Raw genomic sequence first — 23,999 nt, 5'->3', positions numbered from 1 at the left:
TGAGAGAGGTGACAGTGGTTCTCGAATTTTCAAGTATCAAAATCTTTCAAAAATTCAAAATGAAAATGATATAACAAGACAAAACTCAACATATACAGGAGAAGACTACTTAACCCTAATGTAAAAATTGATAGCGGTGAACTTCTGGTGATTAAAAGGCCACCAGGTTGCGATCAGAGAATAGATTAGAACAGAACACAGAATACATGAACACAACAGATATAAAATGGCATGGACTGTTGAAAAAGTCACAGAATAAGTCACACAAACATGAGAAGTAAATTACTAACTCCTTGAAAAAGATAAGGATAGAGCTGAATATTTATCGGTTGTTCCACTCAATCTTTTAAATTTTGTTAGGGTAGTGTACGTCCTAAAGTAAAAATTGTTGTTCGGTTGACATACAACATAAAGCTGTGAAGAGACAAAACAGTTAATGGTTAATGAAGGTGCTCTTGGTTAGACAGAGGGGAGGGGAGAGTGCAACACATAAGAATATGTTGGACATGATCTATTATTTTCTGAGAAACTAATTAGATATTTTTAATTTTCTCCAATTGCTCATATTTTCTTTCTTTTTCTTTACTATCATGAAGAAAGAAGATCAAGAAAATGCAAAGTTTCTTCATCAAATATGGCTCAGCTTTTGATCAAAAAAGGAAAGCCCTTTCTTCAATAGTCACAAAAATTAAAAAAATGAAAGGATCTATGATCAATAAACCTTACCATTTTGCAAGAAAATATGCCAGAAAAAACAGAAGTGTAAAGTATAGAAGAATCTGCTAACAAATAAATTTTAACCAGAGTCTCAGCTCGAATCTGATATGAACCAAATGCCACTATTTTTCATGCAGGAACTGCCTTTCTACCTATTACAATTGCTATGTCTTTAGCTTTATTATTAACAACTATCTATGTTTACACAATGAAGACCACCTATACATATATACTGTAATATATCCCAGAGCTTCTTGACATGAAAAATTTAGAAATATATCTATTAGCGTACAACATATTCTTAATATAGTATAAGACTATGAGCATGATAAATGTATTTGATGCATGTCATGGAAAAATTTGGAGGGATAATTTTGAAACCTTTCAAGATGAAAATGAGTACCTGCAAGTCTCCTAAAGATAATATCACATGTAGGCAGCTATGACTAAAAATCAACTATATCCTAATATATTTCAATTTAACTACGAATATCTCAAAATAATAAGCCACAAAAATCACTTAATACACTTTTAACGCCTTATATTCCCTCCCCTGTCTTCCTCCAAAATCATTGGAAGGCTCAATCCTCCAAAATCACAATGATGCAATCATAATCCAACTTGACACCCGCTTGGTCAAAATAATCTTGATTGCTACCTTCCAAGGATATCCAGCCAATTAATCCTTAACCTCAATTATTGTTTTCCTGACAATGGATAATCAGAGAAAAAATTTATAAATATTGCCTACGGGTATATCAGTTGAAGTATATTTTTATTTTGATCAATCAAAACGCTTTCTCAAAATGTTCATGTTTTTCCTAATGCATACGACTTTCTAGATGTAGATGACAATATCTATGCATATGAATCTTACAGATCATAAAGTGAAGTAAAAGAGCTCCCAGTAAAATCGATCATGTATAGCTTAAATCTACTTGCCTGCTAAGACTCCTTAACTACTTGTTAAGATGAACTCAAAAACAAACTCTAATGTATGCACTATATATCCCTTACAAAAGGAAGGCTTAAAATTAAATATGCATAAAATAATCACACAAGGCGAAACGTTAAATATGAGCTGATGTAAATATCTATCAAGATCAACTAATCTGAAGTGGTTAAAGCAAAGTTGCCTTAGGTAACTCAACACGAAGTGACGTATTAACTTACATCTAAATTTGAAACGCTGAGGTAGCATAAAACTTGAATAATCAACATATAATCTTTTCTAATTCATCCTCCCTGAATCCTAATAATTGATACCCACTATTGAGGGAGACTGGACCATTCACCTAAGAACTCAAAACGCCTAACATTAATGACATGATTGATTTTTCTATCTGCTGAGTGTTGGGTACAAAGATACCTCTAGGCTGTATGTGTAACACGAACATCAAATATGGTAAAGAGGCTGTATGTGTAACACGAACATTAGATATGACTATGTAAAGCTGTAAGCATGTGAAATGTGATGGTTACATTGTTATAATTAACATGAGGTAAGATTAAAAATAGTAGACGCTAAGTCGACAATTTAGTAAGGTCTTTTGCTTTCAATTTCTATTACCACATCAATTTTTTAGCAATAAAATTAGACTTAGCTAAAAATAATCAATCAAAAATGTAATTCAGCTATCACCAAAGTAGAAATTTAGTTGGCCATTCCTCCAACAATTTTTAGATACATCCTTACATATTTATCACACAACTACAAAGATAAAGGCTTAAAATAAGCCTCTTTATATACAAATCAATTATTACACGTTCTCTTTCCCAATTAGTATTTCAGGACATTCATCGATGACGTTGAATGATTTGCTCTTCAACTTTCTCACCTCAACTTCCATCAGCCTCAATGTCGCTACTGATAGCTCGATTAATTTACTAGTTAAATCTCCAAGATTTAAAAAATCAACTTCAATATAAGATCACAAGTAAGTTAAAAGGGTAACAAAGAAATTGACACAAACATGAATGAGTATATGCATGTGCAAAATAATTAATAAGGAGCTAAAGACACAAGAAGTTTCATCATTGCTTTCACAAATAGAGCAGTGGGGATGGAGGATGAAGGAGAAGGGGAGAAAGTGCCCAAAACAAAACTCTATTATAGTTCTCTTAGATGTCATATTTGAAAATATTGTCCAGGATATCATAAGAGGGAGAAGGAGACAAAAAAATCCAAAAGAAGAAAGCTTACCTGTTACAAATTCCGAATGGAGAAGATGACTTTGAACTGTACACTACTGTTCATCCAAAACTAAAGCGTTGCAATTCTTGAGCGGCGAGGGTAAGAGCAGTTTGGAGGAAAATTAAGTGGGAGTAGCAAACTCAATTGAATGGTAAGAGCAGTGGTGATGCATGGTGTAAGTGGTCATCGTCATTTTGGCATCTCAAAGAAAATACTTGTAGCCTCAAAGAGAGGAAAATAGAGGGTTGCATATTGAATGCAGTATACTTGTTAAACAAGCCGACCAGAATCATGCCATGTTTATAGTACAATACATGTTACTTTTGTACAACTATCAATTACAGTATTCGTCCATTGCTTGTTGGCTTATAAAATATAGAATGTCTTTTAGGTTCTGATGCTTCTGTTGGAAGAAAGTTTTTGGCATTTTTTTTTCTTTTTTCAATTTTTTTATTCAATTACTGTACTTTGAAAAATCAAATTTTAGTTTTGTTCTCCATACTCATATAGTCATATATTTATTGTGCTAAATAACAAGGATATTAAATAAATTTAAGTATCACATTCTTTTTCGTTCTTTTACGTTAAATATAAATATTTTTTTTTGATAATCATGATGTTCAGACTAATTTACGTGCAAAATCACTTATTGTATATCTTTATTGAAAATTGAATTTAAAATTTTATGAACCCTCTTGTTAAAACACTAGGCCACACATCATTTTAGACCTCTTATCAAAATTGGTTGAAGACCACTATATCTATTGAGCTGTCCCTGGACGGAAAAGCCAATATAGAGGGAAAAAAAAGAATTTTTTTTAACTATACACACACAAAAAAAAAATTTACAACAAAAATAATCAAGTTTTTGTTTGCAGCAAAAATATTCATAAGGCCATTTTATTTTTTTCCCTTTTCCTTTTCTTTTTACAACAATTGTTTAGAAGAAAACTTTTTTTGTTGTTTTTTTTGGATGTCTTAATTTCTTAAAAAAAAACTTTTTTTTTTTTTCAAAATTTTTCTGTACAATTTTCTTATGTATATATTTAATATATATTTATATATATATATATATATATATATATATATATATATATATATGATGTACAAATAGTTATGTAGTGTATATGTAATATGTCGATATTACATAAATAGTTATGTGGTGTATATGTTATGTATCAATATTGTATAAATAATGTATAAATGTGTATCGATATTATACGAATGGTGCATAAATATGTATATATAATGTACAAATAATGTAGTATATATGTAATATATCGATATTGTATAAATGTATATAAACGTGTATCGATATTATATTAATAGTTATGTAATATATCGATATTTTATAATGGTGTGCAAGAGTGTATCAATATTGTATAAATAGCTATACAATGTATTGACATTGTATGAATAGTATATAATCGTGTATCGATATTATATAATCAAAAAAAGGAAAAAATATGCTTTAACTATCCAAAATAGAGTAAAAATATCCTTCGTTAGTTTTTTGGCTCAAAAATATTCCTCCGTTAACTTTTGGCTCGAAAATAAACCCCCCTCCCCTCTCTAACGTAATGATACTAAGCATGACGTGGACAAAAAACGCGACCTGAACAGTCCACATGAAAAATCTCTCATTTCATCCGGGGCGGACCTATGTAATATTCTGGGGTGCTCCGACACCCATTAAACTCGACACGAAATAGGTATAATTACATAGAAAATATAGAAAAATAGGTATAAAACATATAAAAGCACCCATTATAATAAAAGTTGATTGGGTGCATTGGTATTTAGGTTGATTTCCTTGTTCTTCATTGGAAGGAGGTCTCAAGTTCGAACATCATTATGGTGACTTTCTATTTTTTTCACTTTTTAAATTTTTTAAGCACCCACTATCCTTAAATCCTGAGTCCTTGCATTTCATCTAACTTTTTCTCATATTTACCATAACAACACTCTTCTATCCCCTGCAACTTCTCCTTTTTCTCACCTTTGAGATAACAGAATTACCGTTATCATTACCTCGCCAACAAATTTTGTTCACCAATATGTCAACTGTGACTAATATCCTAATTAGTTTTCTATTTTTGCTTGTTATTTTCGATTATTAAGAAAAGACAATTTCTTTTTTCTTATTTTATCTTTAACATTAATTATTTATTCTCCAAACTAATTTCAAGATACAATAGTAATCATCAATTAATAAGGCTACTATGATAAAATAGTCATATTAATAATTATTTTCTTAATAGGTGTGCCAAGTCAAAATGTAACAAGTAAAAACAAACAGATGAAGTAACTAATATGAAAAATAATTACTGAAATGATCAATGAAAATGAAACATACTCTCTTGTCTTAATTTATGTGGCATCTTTGAAATTTTGAGATTCAAATAGGTTTGTCTTTGACCTTAGTTTCTTCATATATCTCAAAGTATATAAATTTATTAATTCAAAAAACTTGAAGATTTCATGTGAAGTTTATGGTCTAACTTAAATTATTTGACTTTTGAAAAACAAAAAGTGTCACGTAGATAGTACTTTTTTAATTCACTAAATGTTGGGAGTGCTTTTTTAATTCACTAAATGTTGGGTCAGTTTTACATAACTTGGGAGAACATCTAATCTCATGAAGTTCAATAACTTATTTCTTGCAATCTTTAGCAGAGGGATATAGGTCTACATATTGAACCACTGCTTTGTCAGAAAACCAATCCGCAACAGCTTCACCAATTGTCTACACACATAAACGTAACAGAAAAACTCTGTTAGGGCGAAAAGGAGGGAAGAAGGGGTAAAAAAATAAAAAATGAAGGCACGTGATAAGCTTCAGAAAATTAATTTGCATACTCCGATAACTTTATATGGATAAAACAAAAGAAAAAGTACCTTATTAAGTAATTGTGGAGATGTAGGACTGAACCAATACCTCGCCCATATAATTTGACCATGAGAATAACACGAGGTTATGAAATAACCCCTCGTACAAGAAGGGGTTAGTTCCGAGAATGTCTTCAAGAACTCCACACCAAAACCTATAATTAAGAAATAATAAATGAAACAAAAATAATTAGACAGCCATTAATATTATACTTATTTGATTGGGAGTTACATGTATTAATTGATTTAACCTTTAATAATTTTACGTTGGCTAAATGTGCAATTGCTTAATTGGTTCCTGCAGTCGTCCCATATATGTTGTGGATCAAGATATTGAGGAACCAACGTGTTACCAACCTGGAGTTACAGATCATCAGAAGGTGGAGTATTGTATTTTAAAGAAACTACAGAAAAAATAAATGTTGTCTCTATTTTAATTTTTTTTTTTTTTTTTTTTGTATAATTTTGACTTGAGACGAAGTTTAAAAGAACGAAATTGGTAATTGCATCTTTGACCTGCCAAGTGTCATAAGCTGAATTGATTATAAACAGTGGAGTTTGGACATATGGAACAACATTCTGAGGGAAAAAACACTGCACCATCATAAGGAAAATTAGAGTTTTAGAGGGCAATATTTATATACCATGCGCCAAAGGCTTTTGTATTGAAAAAAAATTTGTAACAATTACCAGACTTGGTTTCATTGCAGACGTACACGATGGAGGCAAATTCTTAGCCGATCCCTGAAATGAGAGGAAAAAGAATATTACTACTACTCCCTTCGTTAACTTTTTATTTGTCGAGTATTTCAACAATAGATTTGGGCGTACCAAATTCAAAAAGGACAAATAAAAATGAACTTAGGGACTACTGCAAAGAAAATTTAAAATCTAACTTGCATCTTGTTAAGCATTTATACACCTTACTGAAACAATAAAGATGATGGGACTCACATGTAACTTCACAACTTTGTTATACATTTGTTGAATATCAGAAGTACCAGAGATAGTCTTCCTGCATTATACACGAGACACTTAGTTCCAGCGCCATACCCAAAAATCAGTAAATACGAGATACCATTCAAGTTTTTGAACAGTTTTCGCTTAGTGCAAAGCAAGAAGAACTCACGCGTTGATGAAGAAGCCGGCATCTGCAACACACTTAACTTTGGCATTCTTTGGTAAGAGGGATTTGAACTTGTCGCAGTTCAAGATTGTTGCCAAACCTCCTGCTGAAGTTCCGGATAAAATTGCCTGACATCACATTTTGGTATTCAAGATTTAGCTAATTGCGGGGGAAAAAATTATTAATGGATTCAATTGAATCTTACATTTTCAGCATTCCGCATTCCTTTCTGCAATAAATCATCCATAATGGCTTTGAAGATTCTTGCCCCTCTATAATAAACTTTGGTTTCCTAATATATTGTAGTTTGACATTTCAAGCTAAGTCAGTGAAGTTTTATGCTAAGCAAAACAAATACCGGTGAAATTAATTTTTCAATACAAGTGATATATGTTGTACTACTTACAGGGTCAACATGTGCAGCATCACCAGTGAAAGACGATCCATCACAGTATAGAACCCTTACTCTATTCCAATTGTAAAAATCTACCAATTACTCAAACGTTTGCAATTAGTACGTAGCCAATAAAATGTTACGCATATATATAGCACGAAGAAAAAAAAGCAAATGTTACCTGGATTAACTGTGGGATCATTATGAAGAATGCCTGAAAATGTAGCTGGTGGATGCAATGGCGTTGTCGTAGAAGAACCCAAGAATCCTTTTGAACGAGCTTTGCAACTTCGAACACTATCACACCAGCCACCACCCTAAAAGTATGTATATATATATATATCCCCAAAAAGTTAGTAACGCAACATATATAAGCATTTATAAGATAACAAATAAGGAGAATTAAATGTAACAAACATCCAAGTAGATGATCCAGCTTCGAATTCTGCTACCATATCCTCTATCCAGATAATATGCGGGTGGACTGCCATCAAGGCATACTGTTGAACTTATAAAATACACTACTTAGTAAACATGCAATTCTACTTTCTGTTAATAATGAATTCAATGTACAGTCTTAAAGTATTTTACCAGCGCCTTTAGCAGTCGCGCTTTGAAGTATCGTCATGTTGACCTTCAATTCTTTTGTTGCCAATATGGTTGTCAACATTGTTGACAACACTAACAAAGTAAACCAAAAGTTTCCCATCCTGCAAAATTTTCAAGTAAGCGAGTGTCAATTCGTGTTTTTTTTTATGAAACGTTCATGCTATAGTAAATTATTCAAATGTGGCAAGAGAGCTTGACCAGTAGTAATAAAAACAAAACAACACAAAAAATGGAGAACACCTCTAGCACGAAAAGCAGAATCAAGACGCAAGAAAGAATGTGCAAAATGACCAATATTGCTTATGAAAAAAAAGTTAAAATGAATATTTGTGTAAGGAGAAAAACAATGATGTCTCTTTACATGCAATCGTTTCAGAAAGTTGAACGTTATAAATAAATAGAGCAATTAATAAAATTTAGATATGTAACACTTATAACTAAAGGCTGAAAAAGTTCATGAATGGGGTCCCTTTTCACACAATTATTTCAGAAAATACATTAATGAAGTTTCATTAATATGTAAATTTTATTTTAAAAAATTAAATAATATTATGTACAAAATATATCTCGAAAATAAAAAAATATCACATACATTGAGTCAAAGAAAATATCAAATTTGAATGTACGTTTATTTTTCGGTGTCGTGTTCGTCTCTAGTTTAGGTTTAGTAGGCCTTTTAGCTTTGAAAAGCTAAGATTAATATCTAGCTGAACGAAGTTGTAACTATATCATACAACCATCGTTATTTATTTATTTTGTTTTAAAAAGTGTGTATATTACCGAGCTATGTGTCAACAAATATTTTTCATATTAATGGAACTTCATTAATGTATTTTCTGAAATAATTGCATGAAAAGAGACTCATAAACTCTTTTCGGCCTTTTAAGTTGCATGCGTTACATCTCTAAATTTTATTTATTGCTCTAACCTATTTCTAACCTTTAACATCCTCTTTGCAAAAGGTCAGATTAAACCAAACATTATTGTACTATCAAAAAACAAAGGGTGAGCACAAATAGTTTTTGTTCTCCTTTTTATTTATTTATTTATTTAGTTATTATCTTTTGAGTTTGTTTATTTGTTATTGTGTGCTATTTTTCTTCTTAATATATGTACTTTTAATATTTACGAAATCTCCGTTCTCTATAGTAGAAATTGCGGCATTTTTGTGTACTTGATACAATAGAGAAGTTGTTATGCCAATTATTACTTAGCAAAAAAATATCAAAATCATTCTGAATTATGTATGAGAAGTTGATTAAACACTCAAACTATTGTGGTGATCTATTACATATTTATACTATTTAAAAGTGAATTTATTTTCATCCCAACACACATATATAACTAGGCGCATGCTGGAAGATGTATATCACTCGTGCCACGTCAGCGTCACGTCACTGCAACATCAGCTACTATGTCATATTTCAATTTTTTTTCTTCCATATCACCCAATTGCTTCTTCTCACTATACACCACTAAACCACCAAAAAACCACCATCATAGCCACCATGCCATTACTAAATTCATGTATTTCACTATCAGAATCAAAATAAATGCCACAAATTTCACCACTCACAATCAAATCTACTATCTCCATTGTAACGCCCCGAGTCTACACCCTGGAAGTCACACGGTGCTTGCGACCCCGAAGGATAACAAGCTAACCCATGACTGGTACTTGCTGTGAGCACTAAATAAAATACTTAAATATATGCAGAAGTATAATTGAATATTCCATAAGGTTCTCAAAATACTGAAAGAATAACTGAATGTACCGATAATAACATCAGAAAAACTAAATATCTAACTGTGCTAGTCTAAAAGCCTATAGCTATCTGACTATCGAGTTGATGGGATAAACCCCCAACTAACCCCGATTGAAATAACTACTGAGCTAACTAAATTACTGATATAGATAAACTCTATCCTCGAAATATGAGGAGTCACCACTGTATCTGCTGCTGATAGCCTGAGCTGCTAAGTACGGTTAGGATCCTGAGCATCCGAACCTATGATATGATATATCATAATGCAAAGAAAGAGTATGCGTCAGTACGTGAAATGTATTGGTATGCTAAGTGAGGTAGGTTGATATACATGGGTTCATATGCATGAGATGATATTGTCTGAATGAACACCATGAAGTAACTAGATGAGAGTACATGTAATACTGTAACTACTGAACATATTGAATATGCAATACTATACATATAACATCTGTCTGAATTAGAATGAAGCTGAAATACTGAGTTCTGATAGCTGAATACTGATAACTAAAAGTTTAGACTGCTACTGAAGTACAGATTTCTGATGGTTAAGTAACTGATAACTGATAGCCATAGTTTTGTAGAACTGTCTGAGTTCTTTACTGAATACCGAGATTGAAACTGTAACTGTGGGAGTGTTCATCTAACCAACATACCCCGATTTATAAACTGAGTTGGGGTCCAACCTGTGACCCCAGTTGGAAGGGTGTTAGAACCTTGCCAAGGGATACTAACAAGGCTGTGTCAACCCTAATTTAGCAGAAAGACTCATGATATATATATATATATATATATATATATATATATATATGACTGCTTCAACCCTAATCTGGTAGGAGTACGACTTACCATACACTAGCTGTGTAGTTTGTAATACAGGGACTGCTACTAAGGGACAAACCCTCTATTGGCAGGAATGCCCCTATCCCTGGGTTCGCTCGGTGCTGAATCCTACTCCCAACTGAATCGACACTGAACTGATCACTAGACTGTTCTAGGCTTGACTGAAATGATCGTGTTGATTGACTGAACTAGACTGAGTTCTGCTAACTGATTGTGTACACTGTTCTTGACCTTTACTAGAATAATTCTATAACTACTGCAACTAAGTAAACAACTAGATTTCAGGTAACAAGTATCCCTAGGATTCGATAACATCAACAATAGAACATAGCAAATCTTGAAAACATAACAATAGTCAATTGTTCACAATTCATTTACTGAGATATTTTGTCAAACACTTGGAGATTATGAACTTTTACATGAATGAGAACACATGCTAACATGCCATGCTTACACTATTCAATTCACTTGGACATTCTATCAAAAACTTGGGAAGCATAATTGTGATACATGAAGAATAACATGTAGGGCATCATAACTTCAACATGAAATCTTGCAAAGTCAAGGGTTTTGACATGAGAGATAATAATTCAACACACATGCTAACATAATTTCATGGAAACTCATAAAAGATCTTAACTTGAAACCCATACAACAATACAAACATGAGCATAATTCAATTCATAGCACGGGAATCATAATTTTTGTTTTAAAAAAGGTTCTTAAACTCCAAGGGTGGAAGGAAACTCAAGGATGAACACCTAACATACCTTGATTGTTGATTTCATGGAAATTATTGAGGATTCACTTGATAGCGTGACGTGACTAGGGCTTGTTCTTGAGAGGATTTTGAGAATAAAGAATGAAATTTGCCCTTTTGAGAGTTAAATCTCGTGTTTTAGCTGAATTGGGTAAGGAAAAAAGACCTAAATGCCCTTGGAAACTCGGATTTTTAATACATAAAATTTCCCAGTGATGCATTGCATTGATAAGATCTATGTGATCATCAATGCATCGCATCGATGGGTGCAACGCATCAAGATCACATTGGCTTGCTGTGTTGCCTATCCAAACATAACCCAAACGAAGTTTGAAAATTCTGAAACTCACCCAATAGTACCTATTAACATCCCTGATCATGAATCAATTTAAAAATCAATATTTTGAGGTCAAAACGATCTAAAATAAGATCATCCAATTTTAAAGAAAAATGCTTCTAAGTCTTAACACTTAGCTGAATTTTTCTAAGTCTGGAACCCCTTTTTGGCATGCTATATAGGACTGAAATGATTAGAATTTTATGGGGTCTTACAATATCTCCCCCTTGGGAACATTCATCCTCGAATTCGGGAGACATGACATATGGCTGACCTATTTCATGAATACATGAATGATATGATAGTGTTATGCAGCTGTAACTGAACATGGAATAGAGTAAATCTAAGGAAAACTATTACTTTAGGATGAGTCTGAGTTTGTGGAGAAGAGTTGAGGATCCTTGGTTCGTATGTCTGCTTCTGCTTCCCAAGTAGCTCCCTTAACAGATTTATTCCGCCAAAGGACTTTGACCAAAGGAACTTCTTTGTTCCTTAGTCTGTCAATCTGGCAATAAAAAATTTTGACTGGGATTTCCTCATAAGAGAGACTATTCTGAATATCCACACTCTTTATAGGGACTACAACTGCTGGGTCGCCTATGCACTTATTTAGTAAAGAGACGTGAAACACTGGGTGTACTGATGCTAAGTCTGCAGGAAACTCAAGCTCATAAGCTACCTTATTGAAATAACTAAGAATCCTGTAAGGACCAATATATTGGGGACTAAGATTCCTCTTCTGGCCAAATCTCTTCACTCCCTTTATGGGAGAGATTTTCAAATATACAAAGTCACCAATCTTAAATTTGAGTTATTTTCTTCTTATATCTGCATACGATTTCTGTCGACTCTGAGTTGTCTTAATCCTCTCTATAATTAACTAAACTTTCTCTAAGACATCAAACACCAAATTAGGCCATACTACTGAGGCCTCACCTACTTCAATCCAACCAATGGGAGATCTAAATCTCCTCCCATAAAGTGTCTCAAATGGACCCATCTGAATACTAGAATGATAGTTGTTATTATACGCGAACTCTATCAAGGGTAAGTGGTCATCCCAACTGCCCGTAAAATCAACAACACACACTCTTAACATATTTTCTAAAGTTTGAATAGTCCTTTCTGCTTGACCTCTTTTTGAGGGTGAAAGGCTATACTGAGTTGAACTTAGGTACCAAGACCCTTTCAGAAGGCTTTCTAAAAATGAGAGGTGAACTGCATACCTCTATCAACATGATGGACAGTGGGACACTATTCAATCTAACCAACTCTCTAACATAGAGCTTAACATAATCCTCGGTTGAATAAGAGATATGAATTGGCAAGAAATAGGCTAATTTGGTTATCCTGTCCATAATAACCCAAATCGAATCGTGCTGATGACGAGTACGAGGCAAACCCATAACAAAGTCCATGTTCACTTTTTTCCACTTCCATGTGGGAATACTAAACTCTTGTATAGACCCACTAGTCTTTTGATGCTCAATCTTAACCTGTTGACACGTGGAGCACTTAGCTACGAACTCTGCAATATCTCTCTTCATCTTACTTCAGCAATAGACTTTCCATAATTCGTGGTACATCTTAGTGGCCCCTGAATGATTCGAGTAACGTGCACCATGTGCTTCTATAAGAATTCTCTGTCTTACACCATCCATATATGGAATACATAACCTATCCTGGCAATGCAACACACCATCTCTCCCTTGGGAGAAAACCTCCACTTTCTGGTCTCTGACTTACTCTTTTAGCTTAACTAAGTAGGGATCTCTGTCCTGCTTTTCTTTACCTCAAAAACTAAAGATGATTTTAAACTATTCTATACCAAAACACTACCCTCAGCTAAATCAACCAACCAGACACCTAGTTTGGAAAGTTGATCAACTTCCTGAACTAACTTCTTTTTTACCATCCTCAACATAAGCAACATTACCCATAGACAACCTACTGAGAGAATCTACCACTATATTGGCCTTGCCCGGATGATATAGAACACTCATGTCATAATCTTTCAATAACTCTAACCATTTTCTCTGACGCAAGTTTAAGTATTTCTGAGAAAATACATACTGCAACCTTTTGTTGTCTGTGAACACATCAACATGCACCCTATACAAATAGTGCCTCCAATTTTTTAAGGCAAACACAACAACTGCTAACTCAAGATCATGGGTGGGATAGTTCTTTTCATGTGGCTTAAGTTGTCTAGAGACATAGGCCACGACCTTACCTCTCTGCATCAAAACACACCCCAAATCAACTTTGAAAGCATCACAGTACACAACAAATCCATTTGAATGGCCGGGCAAAGTCAAAACTGGGGTTGTTGTGAGTCGAGTCTTCAACTCCAGAAAACTCTTCTCACAAGAATTTGACCACTGAAAGTTGACTTTTTTCTGAGTCAATCTGGACATAGGGGATGCAATAGACAAAAATTCTTCAATAAACCATCGGTAATAGCCAGCCAAACCTAAGAAACTCCTGATATCTGATGGAGAGATAAGTCTGGGCCAGTTTCTCACTGCTTTAATATTGTGAGTATCAACTATAATGCCATCATAAAAAATAATATAACCAAGGAAAGCTACCGACCTTAGCCTAAATTCTTACTTACTGAATTTGGTGCATAACTGATGGGCTATGAGAGTTTGTAATACTATTCTGAGATGGTTTGCATAATCATTTTCACTGCGGGAGTAGACAAAAATGTCATCTATGAAAACTATGATGAATATATCCAAGTACTGCTTGAACACATGATTTATCAAGTCTATAAAAGATGTTGGGGCATTGGTAAGACTAAATGACATGATTAGGAAGTCAAAGTGACCATATTGAGTTCTGAAAGAAGTGTCACTTTCTTTGATTGTAAGCAGATGATAGCCTGATCAGAAGTCTATCTTAAAGAAGTAACTGGCACCCTGAAGTTGGTTGAACAAGCCATCAATTCTAGAAAGTGGATACTTGCTCTTGATGGTGACTTTGTTCAATTGATGATACTCAATACACATTTTGAGAAAACTGTCTTTCTTATGTACGAATAGAACTGGTGCGCCCTATAGGGAGATGCTAGGCCTGATGAATCCCTTATCTAGGAGATCCTTCAACTGTTCCTTTAATTCTTTAAGTTCAGCTGGAGCCATTTTGTATGACAGAATAGAGATGGGTTGAGTATCTGCAATAAGGTCTATTCTAAAGTCAATTTTCCTTTCAGGAGGAACTCCGAAAAGATCTTTGGGAAATACATCTGGAAATTCACTTGCTACTAGAATCGACTCAAGATTAGGAGTCTCAAAACTAGAATTTTTAACTCGAAAAAGATAATAGACACACCCCTTGGATATTATTTTTCTCGCTCTAAGTTATGGAACAAGCTGACCCCTAAGTGCTGAAGTACTACCCTTCCATTCTAGGACAGGTTCATTCGGGAACTAAAAATGGACAACACTGTTTCTACAATCAACTGAAGCATAACATGAATAAAGACAATCCATGATGAGAATGACATCAAAATCTGTCATCTTTAATCTACTAAGTCTGCTGAAGTAACTTTCTGAGACACCATAATCGAATAGTTTTTGTATACCCGTCGGGCTATTATAGATTTACCCATTGGGGTAGAGACTGAGAAGAGCTTTGCTAGGATTTTAGGACTAACTCCGAAGTCAACAACTATATAAGGAGTTACAAAGGACAAAGAAACTCCTGGATCTAGCAAAGCATAAACATGTAAATGGTAAACTTGTAATGTACCAGTGACCACATCAGGCGAACTTTCCTGATCCTGTCGGGACTGAAGTGCATAGAGCCTGTTTGGGTGTTGCCCACTGGTGGCATTAGAAGCGGCACCCTGCTAAGACGGGTGATCGGACTGAGCTGGGGGATGATTATTCTGACTCTGTAAACCCACCTAAGGACACTCTCTGATCCTATGGCCTAGCTTACCACATCCAAAACATACATCACTTCCATCTCTACAGACACTCTGATGGTTTCTGCTATACTTCTAACAAAGAGGATTTGTTTAGGCACTGCTAACGCTACCCTGGGATTTAGAGCCTGGCGCCCTATTCTTATTACCATTCTGAATTTAGGCACTGGAGCGCTGGATGAGGAAAGAGCTAGAACTGAAGATTTAGGGCAGAATTGAGGATGATTACCACCCTTTGACTTAGGCTGAGTGAAGTTGAAGCTACCTATTCTAGCCTTCTTGCTCTCCCTCTTTTTCTCTCTAGTCTTTTGCTCCTTTATTTGTTGAGCTTGGCCCATCAGCCTAGCTAAGTTCATCTCCTTAATCAGTATTGTGGTCTTATACTCCTTGACCATACTGTCAGACACACCAGAAACAAACTTACTCATCTTAGGTCTGCTATCAGTTACCATACGAGGAGCATATCTGGTTAACTGAGTAAACTTGAAATAATACTCCTTCACTATAATGCCGCCCTACTTCAGGTTAATAAACTCTAAAACCTTGGATTTCCTCAACTCCAATGGGAAAAACCTATCTAGAAAGGTAGTAGCAAACTCTTCCCATTTTATAGGCCCTACATCTGCGCCCCTATCTGACTTACTCTACTTAAACCATATATGAGCCACATTCTGCAACTGATAGGCAGCTAACTCAACACTCTCACTAGTGGTTATATCCATAATATCTATTACCTTCTGCACCATGTCAAGGAATTCTTGTGGGCCTTTTCAGACTTAGACCCTAAAAATAATAGAGGATTTATTTGGGTGAAGTCTTAAATTCTAGTTGAAGCAGTATTGGCTATTAGGTTGGCCTGAACAACAGTTGGGTATTTATTTTGGGCTACTACAGAATGGACTAGAGTGGTAAAAGTTGCTCTGAATTCTGCCTGAGAGACATGCTCATCGAGGGTATCTGCCTGAACGGGCAGAGGTGTTGGCTGATTCTCAGTCCTACTTTCGTTGATCTTTTTGAGACGCATGTTCTATAAATCGAAGGGAAAATTAGGTTAGATAGACAATTAACTTGAACTCATGATAACTTGTACGATATGAATATTGAAAGAAGGGAAACCTTTTTCCTAAAAATATGTTATTGCCTCTTGTCCATAAGTGTGGCGCGCTACACACCCATGCACAAGACTCTACTTGACGTAGCTTTTAGACTTCCAAAGACTCTTTAGAACCTTAGTCTCTGATACCAAGTTTGTAACGCCTCGAATCTACACCCTGGACGTCACACGGTGCTTTTAACCCCGAAGGATCACAAGCTAATCCATGACTGCTACCTGCTGTGAGCATTGAATAAACTACTGAAAATGTATGCAGAAGTATAACTGACTATGCCATAGGGTTCTCAAAATACCGAAATAATAACTGAATGTACTAATAATAACATCTGAAAAACTGAATATCTGACTGTGCTAGTCTAAAAGCCTCTAACCATCTGAATATGGAGTTGATGGGACAAACCCCCAATTAACCCCGACTGAAATAACTACTGAGCTAACTGAAATACTGATATAAATAAATTCTGTCCTCAAAATATGAGGACTCACCACTATATCTGCTGCTGATATCCTAAGCTGCTAAGTACAGTTAGGACCTTGAGTGTCCGAACGTATGATATGAAACATCATAGCATAAAAAAAGGTATACGTTAGTACATGGAATGTACTAGTATGCTAAGTGAGGTAGGCTAATATACATTGGTTCATATGCATGAGATGATACTAACTGAATGAATATCATGAAGTAACTGGATGAGAGTACATGAAATACTGTAACTACTGAACATGTTGAATATGCAATACTATGCATATAACAACTGTTTGAATTAGACTGAAGCTGAAATACTGAGTTCTAATAGCTGAATACTGATAACTAAAAGATTAGACTGATACTGAAGCACTGGTTTATGATAGCTAAGTAACTGATAACTGATAGCCATAGTTTTGTAGAACTATTTGAGTTCTTTACTGAATACTGAGACTAAAACTGTAACTATGTGAGTGTTCATCTAACCTTCATACCTCGATTTATAAATTGAGTTGGGATCCAACATGTGACCCCAATTAGAAGGGTGTTAGAACCTTGCTAAGGGATACTAACAAGGCTGTGCCTACCTTAATCTGGCCAAAAGACTTATGAAATATATATATATATATATATATATATATATATATATATATATATATATATATATATATATGATTGCGTCAACCTTAATCTAGCAGGAGGATGACTTACCCTACGCTGGTTATGTAGTTCTGTAACATAAGGATTGCTACTAAGGGTCAAACCCTCTGCTGGAAGGAATTCCCCCATCCGTGGGTTCGTTCGTTGCTGAATCCTACTCCCAACTGAATCGACACTGAACTGATCACTAGACTGTTCTAGGCTTGACATAACTGATCGTGTTAACTGACAGAACTGGACTGAGTTCATCGAGTTCTACTAACTGATTGTGTACCACTGTTCTTGACATTTACTAGAACAATTTTATAACTACTGAAACTAAGTAAACAACTAGATTTCAAGTAACAAGTACCCCCAGGACTCGATAGCATCAACAATAGAACATAGAAAATCTTGAAAACAAAACAATAGCCAGTTGATTCACAATTTATTCACTGAGACATTTCGTCAAATACTTGAGGTTATGAACTTGTACAGGAATGAGAACACATGCTAACATGTCATGCTTACACTATTTAATTCACATTGATATTCTATCAAACACTTGGGAAGCATGATAGTGATACATGAAGAATAACATGTAGGGCATCATAACTTCAACATGAAATCTTGCAAATTCAAGGGTTTTGACATAAGAGATTCATAATTCAACACACATGATAACATAATTTCATGGAAACTCACAAAAAATCTTAACTTGAAACCCATACAATAATACAAACATATAATTCAATTCATAGCATGGGAATCACAATTCTTATTTTAAAAGGGGTTCTTGAACTCCAAGGGTGAAAGAAAACCCAAGAATGAATACCTAACATACCTTGATTGTTGATTTCGTGAAAATTATTGAGGATTATTGGGACTTGATCTTGAACTTGATGAAACTAGGGCTTGTTCTTGAGAGGATTTTGAGAATAAAGAATGCAATTTGCCCTTTTGAGAGTTAAATCTCGTGGTTTAGCTGAATTGTGTGAGGGGAAAAGTACCTAAATGCCCTTGGAAACTTAGACTTTTAATACATAAAACTGCCCAGCAATGAGATTGGCGACACACCGCTTCAATAGGATCACTGCGATCACCGATGCATCGCATCGATGGGTGCAACGCGGTAGCCAACGCGACGCATCAAGATCGTGTTGGCTTGCTGTTTTGCCTATCCAAACATGACCCAAACAAAGTCCAAAAATTTCAAAACTTGCCAAATAGGAATTATTAACATCCCTGATTATGAATCAATTTAAAAATCGATATTCTAAGGTTTAAAAGATAAAAAGTAAGATCATCCAATTTTAAAGGCTAAAAATGCTTCTAAGTCTTAACACTTAGCTAATTTTTTCAAGTTTGGGACCCCTTTTTGGCCTGATATATAGGACTGAAATGATTAGAATTTTGCAAAATTTTACAGCGATCACCATTGTCATTATTAAAAATACAAAGAATTACTACAAAATTTAACATCCATAACCAAAACAACTATCGAAATTACATCGCCACCATTGCCGTCATAAAAAATTACAAAGAACCATCATAAAATTGATACCCATCATCAAATTCGGATCAAAATTATACCATCGTCAATGAATTTTAATACTCACCAAAATTAAAGTAACCACCACTACAATTATCACCATTCATTTCACCATCTTCAATTTCTTCTTTTTCATCACCCACTACCACATATCTACATAGTACCACTACAAAATTATCATCACTTTTTACTTTTTCTTAATACTTCATTTTTCTTTTCTTTTAGATCTAGATCATTTTTCTTATTAAAATTTTAACATTAAAGAGGTGATAGTTATTCCATTGAATTGAGTTTGCCAAAACCCCAAACTTCTCAAAAAAGAACTATAGAAAAATCAATAATTTTCCTATCAAACAATAATTTTTCGTTCAAAAAGCTATATTTTCTTATTTGTAATTCATCGATTATTTTAACTTGTGACATTTCTTTTAATCAGAAGGATTTATGACATTTCTTGAGAAAAGAAAGAATTTAAATAGAATTTAAAAGAAAGAGTTTAATGTATGAAAAGTTGAAATGATATTAGAAGAAAAGAAATAAGGAAAAAAAAGATTTATTATGTTGAAAATGGTGATTCATAGTGGGTGTTGGAGAAGAAAGAGAGGAAAGTGATGAAGAGAATACAACGACGAAAGAAAATGATCGAAAGATGTGAAAATTAAAAAAGAATAAAGAAAACATAAATAAATTCAATAAACATTTCTATCTTTAAGTTATTTTTTATTTTGTGTCACATGAGCTTCTAGGTGCAAATAAATTCACTTTTAAGTAATATAAGTGTGTAAATAGATCATTACAGTAGTTTGAATATGTAATCAACTTTTCATGTATAGTTCAGAATGTTTTAAATATCTTTTCGCTTATTACTTATTCTAATTACTCAAAACTAGGAAAGAAAGAATAATTGAAAAAGCGAGAGCAAAGATACATGCATATACATTTGGGAGCGACTAAAATTAAACAAATTGAGATTCTACTTTATAGGAACCAAAATTGAGCTAGTCTTCGTGCTTGATTGAAAAGATTCTATATTTTGAGAATTTTTTAATAAGATTTTGAACTTTTTAATGCTTCGATCATAAGTTAGAGGTAATATATGTTTATCACTTTATATATATTGCTATCTTAATCTATTGAAGTGATAATTAATATACACGACTGGACTTTGTGTTGATATTATATTTGTAATTTATATAAATTCTAAAAATTATGATTTGGAATTTTTTTTAAATGTTGTTGGATAATTGGTTTTCTTCACAGGAAGAATAAATAAAATGATTGTTGGAGAATGGGTTATGGATCACCCATGTGGACCGACCCGATTCGACCCGTTATTGATTCGTTTTTTATTATCTGAAAAAAGGGAGATAAAAAAGGGAATAACCTGTTGAAATTGAAAAAAGGGGGAACAATTACTAAATAATTGTTCTGCCGCCCAAATTCCCATATATATTCCTATTTTCTCCTTCAAACAGATGGGCAAGAAAATAAAATTTCTTGAGTACAGCAAATTAAAATCAAGAACAAAACACCAAAATAAGCATTTAGTTTGTGAAATCACACTTTGATTCCAAGAGATTCAAAGCAGACTTGGGCAAATCCTTTTTGGTTACAAATTCAACGATTTTTGTTGAGAATTCTAAGGTACACAATTTATTATTTTACTATGAATTCATTAACAATGATATCAGAGCCAGGTTTATTGCCCTAATTTTTTATAGAATATCTCGATTTTAAGTGTAGAAATAGAAAATCGAATTTGTATATACCTGTAAGAAAAATTGCTGATCGGATATAAAATCATAAAATTCGGTCAGATGCGTCACTAAAATTCGGTCGGGCATTTCTACTTCGATCGGGTGCCACCGCAACTTCGATCAGGCGGCACCGCAACTTCGGTTTGGCGCACCGCAACTCCGATCAACGTACCACTGATTCGCTAATACGTGTCAATTTTTTTTTAAATTCGACCTTTCACATTATTTGTTGTTGTGATTGTTTTAGTGGATGCAAATGTTGTTAAAGCACATTATAATATTTTAAAAAAAAGGGTGATAGATGTTGCGTTTTTCAGAAGAAGATGAGGAAAAGTGCTTTCCTTTTCTTCTTTTTTCTTTTAATAAGCATAGTAAAAGTGTTTTTTTTACTTTAAGAAATATACCCTTTGATACAAAGATAAGTGTATATCAAGAGATTCAAGCCAACACAAGAAGCAACAATAAGAACAACAAAGTGCTAGTGAATCGAAAGAGGCCACGCACGGTTTCACTAGGTTTCAACACTTGTTTTGACTGGCAAAATAAGTTTACAACAAGAACAAAAAATGACAATTTTGCCCGTGAATCGAAAGAGCCCCACACAATTTCACTAGACTTTTAGATTCAACAACACAATTATCAAGATTACAAAGGTATAGAAACTTGACATACAATATTCAATAATCTAAGAACCCTAACAAAGAGAAAGGACCCTAAGACTAATGAATATCAACATCAAATTCTTACTTGGACCAAGAGGAAATCAAGAACCCCAACACCCTAGTTTTTAGCCAAGATACAACACTAGTATCACTCTACTAGTGAGCTTTTGGTTTTGACCTCTCCAAAATGAGAAAGAGAAGTCACCACTATTACAAGTCTTTTGTTTCTTCAATAATAGGAATGAACTAACTAAAAAAAAACTAACCCTAATAAATGACTTATATAGTCAATTACAAAGGAGGGACAAAAGACCAAAATACCCTTGACATTAAGTGGGTGGGTATGGGATGTTTTGTTGGGCCTCTTCACACTTTAATAAGTATAGGCCCTTAGATGGGCTCACAAAGGCCTCATATATGGCCAAGGATTTCAATAAGGTTTGGAGTTGTTGCAACTCACGCGCTTGATTCTGTGTGAAAGGTCTCAAGCTAGAAATTCCTGTATCATCCTCTCCATCTTGAAGAGAATTTGTCCTTAAATTCGGATTATTGTCATCCTCTATCATTTCCACCTGAGAGAGGTCACACACGTTGAAAGTATTGTGCACTTGATATTCTGGGGGTAGATCAATCTTGTAGGCATTTTTGTTGATCCTTTCAAATACTTGGAATGAGCCATCACCCTGAGACATCAACTTAGCATTATTTTTAGACGAAAATCTATCTTTTCTTAGGTTCACCCATACCTAATCTCCCGATTCAAGAATGACCTTTCTTTGTTGTTTTGCCTTGCAACTTTTTGGTTTTTCTTTTCCAACCGCAGCCTCACCTTCTCATGTAGCTTCTTCATGGCCTTAGCCCATTTGCTTCCATCTAAGCTTATCACAAGATCACTTGGCAAAGGGGTTAAATTTAAAAGGGTGAGGAGGTTGATTCCATATACAGACTCACAGGGTGTCATCCCCGTGCTTGAGTGTATAACACGATTATAAGCAAAATCAATCAACGGTAAGTGCTCCTCCCAAGAAGTCATTTTTCCCATGGATCGTAGAATAAATCCTAAGGTCCTATTTACTACTTCCATTTGGCCATCAGTTTGTGGGTGGCATGTGGTCGAAAACTACAACTTAGTACCAAGCCTACCTCACATGGACTTCCAAAAGTGGCTTAGTAATTTAGAATCCCTATCACTCACTATGGTCCTCGGATGTAATACCCCGATCATTTCTTAAGTCTAAATCCATCTTTTAAGTGGATATGTACGACTTCCAAAGTGATTGATATTTAAACCATGTCTTATTTCTCTAAGTTCTACATTTTTTCATGTAGAGCATTGAATAAGTTTTCCATCGATACCAATTTCATCAAAATGTGACATCGGACGAGGGAGTTATAACTGTTTTACTCAGCGATATCGAATTGCCCAGGTCTGACGGTCGACTTGGCGGACCGTCAAGTTCTTGGTGGACCGTCAAGTGTCCCGTAAAGCCAAAGAAGTGACTCCTTTTATAGGCCATCGTAGGACGGCCAAGTTGGTGGACCGTCAAAAGTTGATGGACCATCAAGGGGTCCGTCAGGTCGAGGCAGAATGGCCCAGATTTGGCACTCAAGTAACGGACGACTTAGTGGTCCATCAGTTTCCAGATGGACCATCACTTCGACCGTCACGTCGAGGCAGAAAATTCTAGTTTTGGCACTCGAGTGACAGACGATCTGATGGACCGTCGGAGACTTGACGAACCATCAGATCGACCGTCACAGGCCCCGATTAGTGAATTTCAGCTTTTTTAAAAGGGTATTTTGGTCATTTTTGCCCCATATGGTCTCTTATATATATATCCTAGTAGAGAATAGACATTCATTTTTCTCCTTTCCTCTTCCAAGAAACATCTAGAAATTAGGGTTTCTTCCAAACCCAAAAATTCAATCTTCTTCCAAGAAATTCAAGGATCTTCCATGGATTTATCCAAGTTGTTCAAGAATTAAGTTTCCCAAGTTAAGGGCATCAAGAATCTTGGTCTAAAAGTGTGAGAAAGAAGTTCCAAACAAGTTTCTACATCTCCAAAATTATAATCCAAGGTATGTGGGGCTTGAACAAGAACACTCCTTTCGTTCTTGTTCCTAAAGATCTACTTTCTATTATTGATTTACATGATTTTGCAAGTGAGTTTACACCAAAATTTCTTTATTTATGATTTATGAGATTTTATTTGAATAAGTTTGATATTTATGATTATTTC

At 34.4% G+C, this 23,999-nt stretch overlaps 1 protein-coding gene across 1 annotated transcript; it reads right to left on the bottom strand.

The window, feature by feature from the left end:
- Positions 1–5,564: 5,564 nt before the first annotated feature.
- On the bottom strand, positions 5,565–8,029 carry LOC107874472 (pectin acetylesterase 8-like). The gene is made up of 12 exons (XM_047412994.1): positions 7,912–8,029; positions 7,738–7,820; positions 7,502–7,637; positions 7,333–7,412; positions 7,132–7,218; positions 6,930–7,054; positions 6,755–6,815; positions 6,491–6,544; positions 6,317–6,394; positions 6,052–6,157; positions 5,810–5,955; positions 5,565–5,657 (listed from the first exon to the last, which is right to left on the bottom strand). The coding sequence occupies exons 1-12, from the start codon at positions 8,027–8,029 to the stop codon at positions 5,565–5,567; spliced, it is 1,167 nt and encodes a 388-aa protein (XP_047268950.1).
- Positions 8,030–23,999: the final 15,970 nt, after the last annotated feature.

The sequence above is a fragment of the Capsicum annuum genome, chromosome 1, assembly GCF_002878395.1.
Source record: "Capsicum annuum cultivar UCD-10X-F1 chromosome 1, UCD10Xv1.1, whole genome shotgun sequence".
Taxonomy (NCBI): Eukaryota; Viridiplantae; Streptophyta; class Magnoliopsida; order Solanales; family Solanaceae; genus Capsicum; species Capsicum annuum.
Note: the sequence above shows the minus strand (reverse complement) of the source record. Positions and strands in the feature narration are given on the sequence as shown.

Excerpts from the sequence above, each read along its gene's own strand:
- LOC107874472 (XM_047412994.1), bottom strand. The coding sequence starts at position 8,029 with ATGGGAAACTTTTGGTTTACTTTGTTAGTGTTGTCAACAATGTTGACA. Across the intron at positions 7,219-7,332 it reads ATGCTGCACATGTTGACCCT|GAAACCAAAGTTTATTATAG; the intron begins GTAAGTAGTACA and ends ACAATATATTAG. Across the intron at positions 5,658-5,809 it reads CTCCACAATTACTTAATAAG|ACAATTGGTGAAGCTGTTGC; the intron begins GTACTTTTTCTT and ends TTATGTGTGTAG.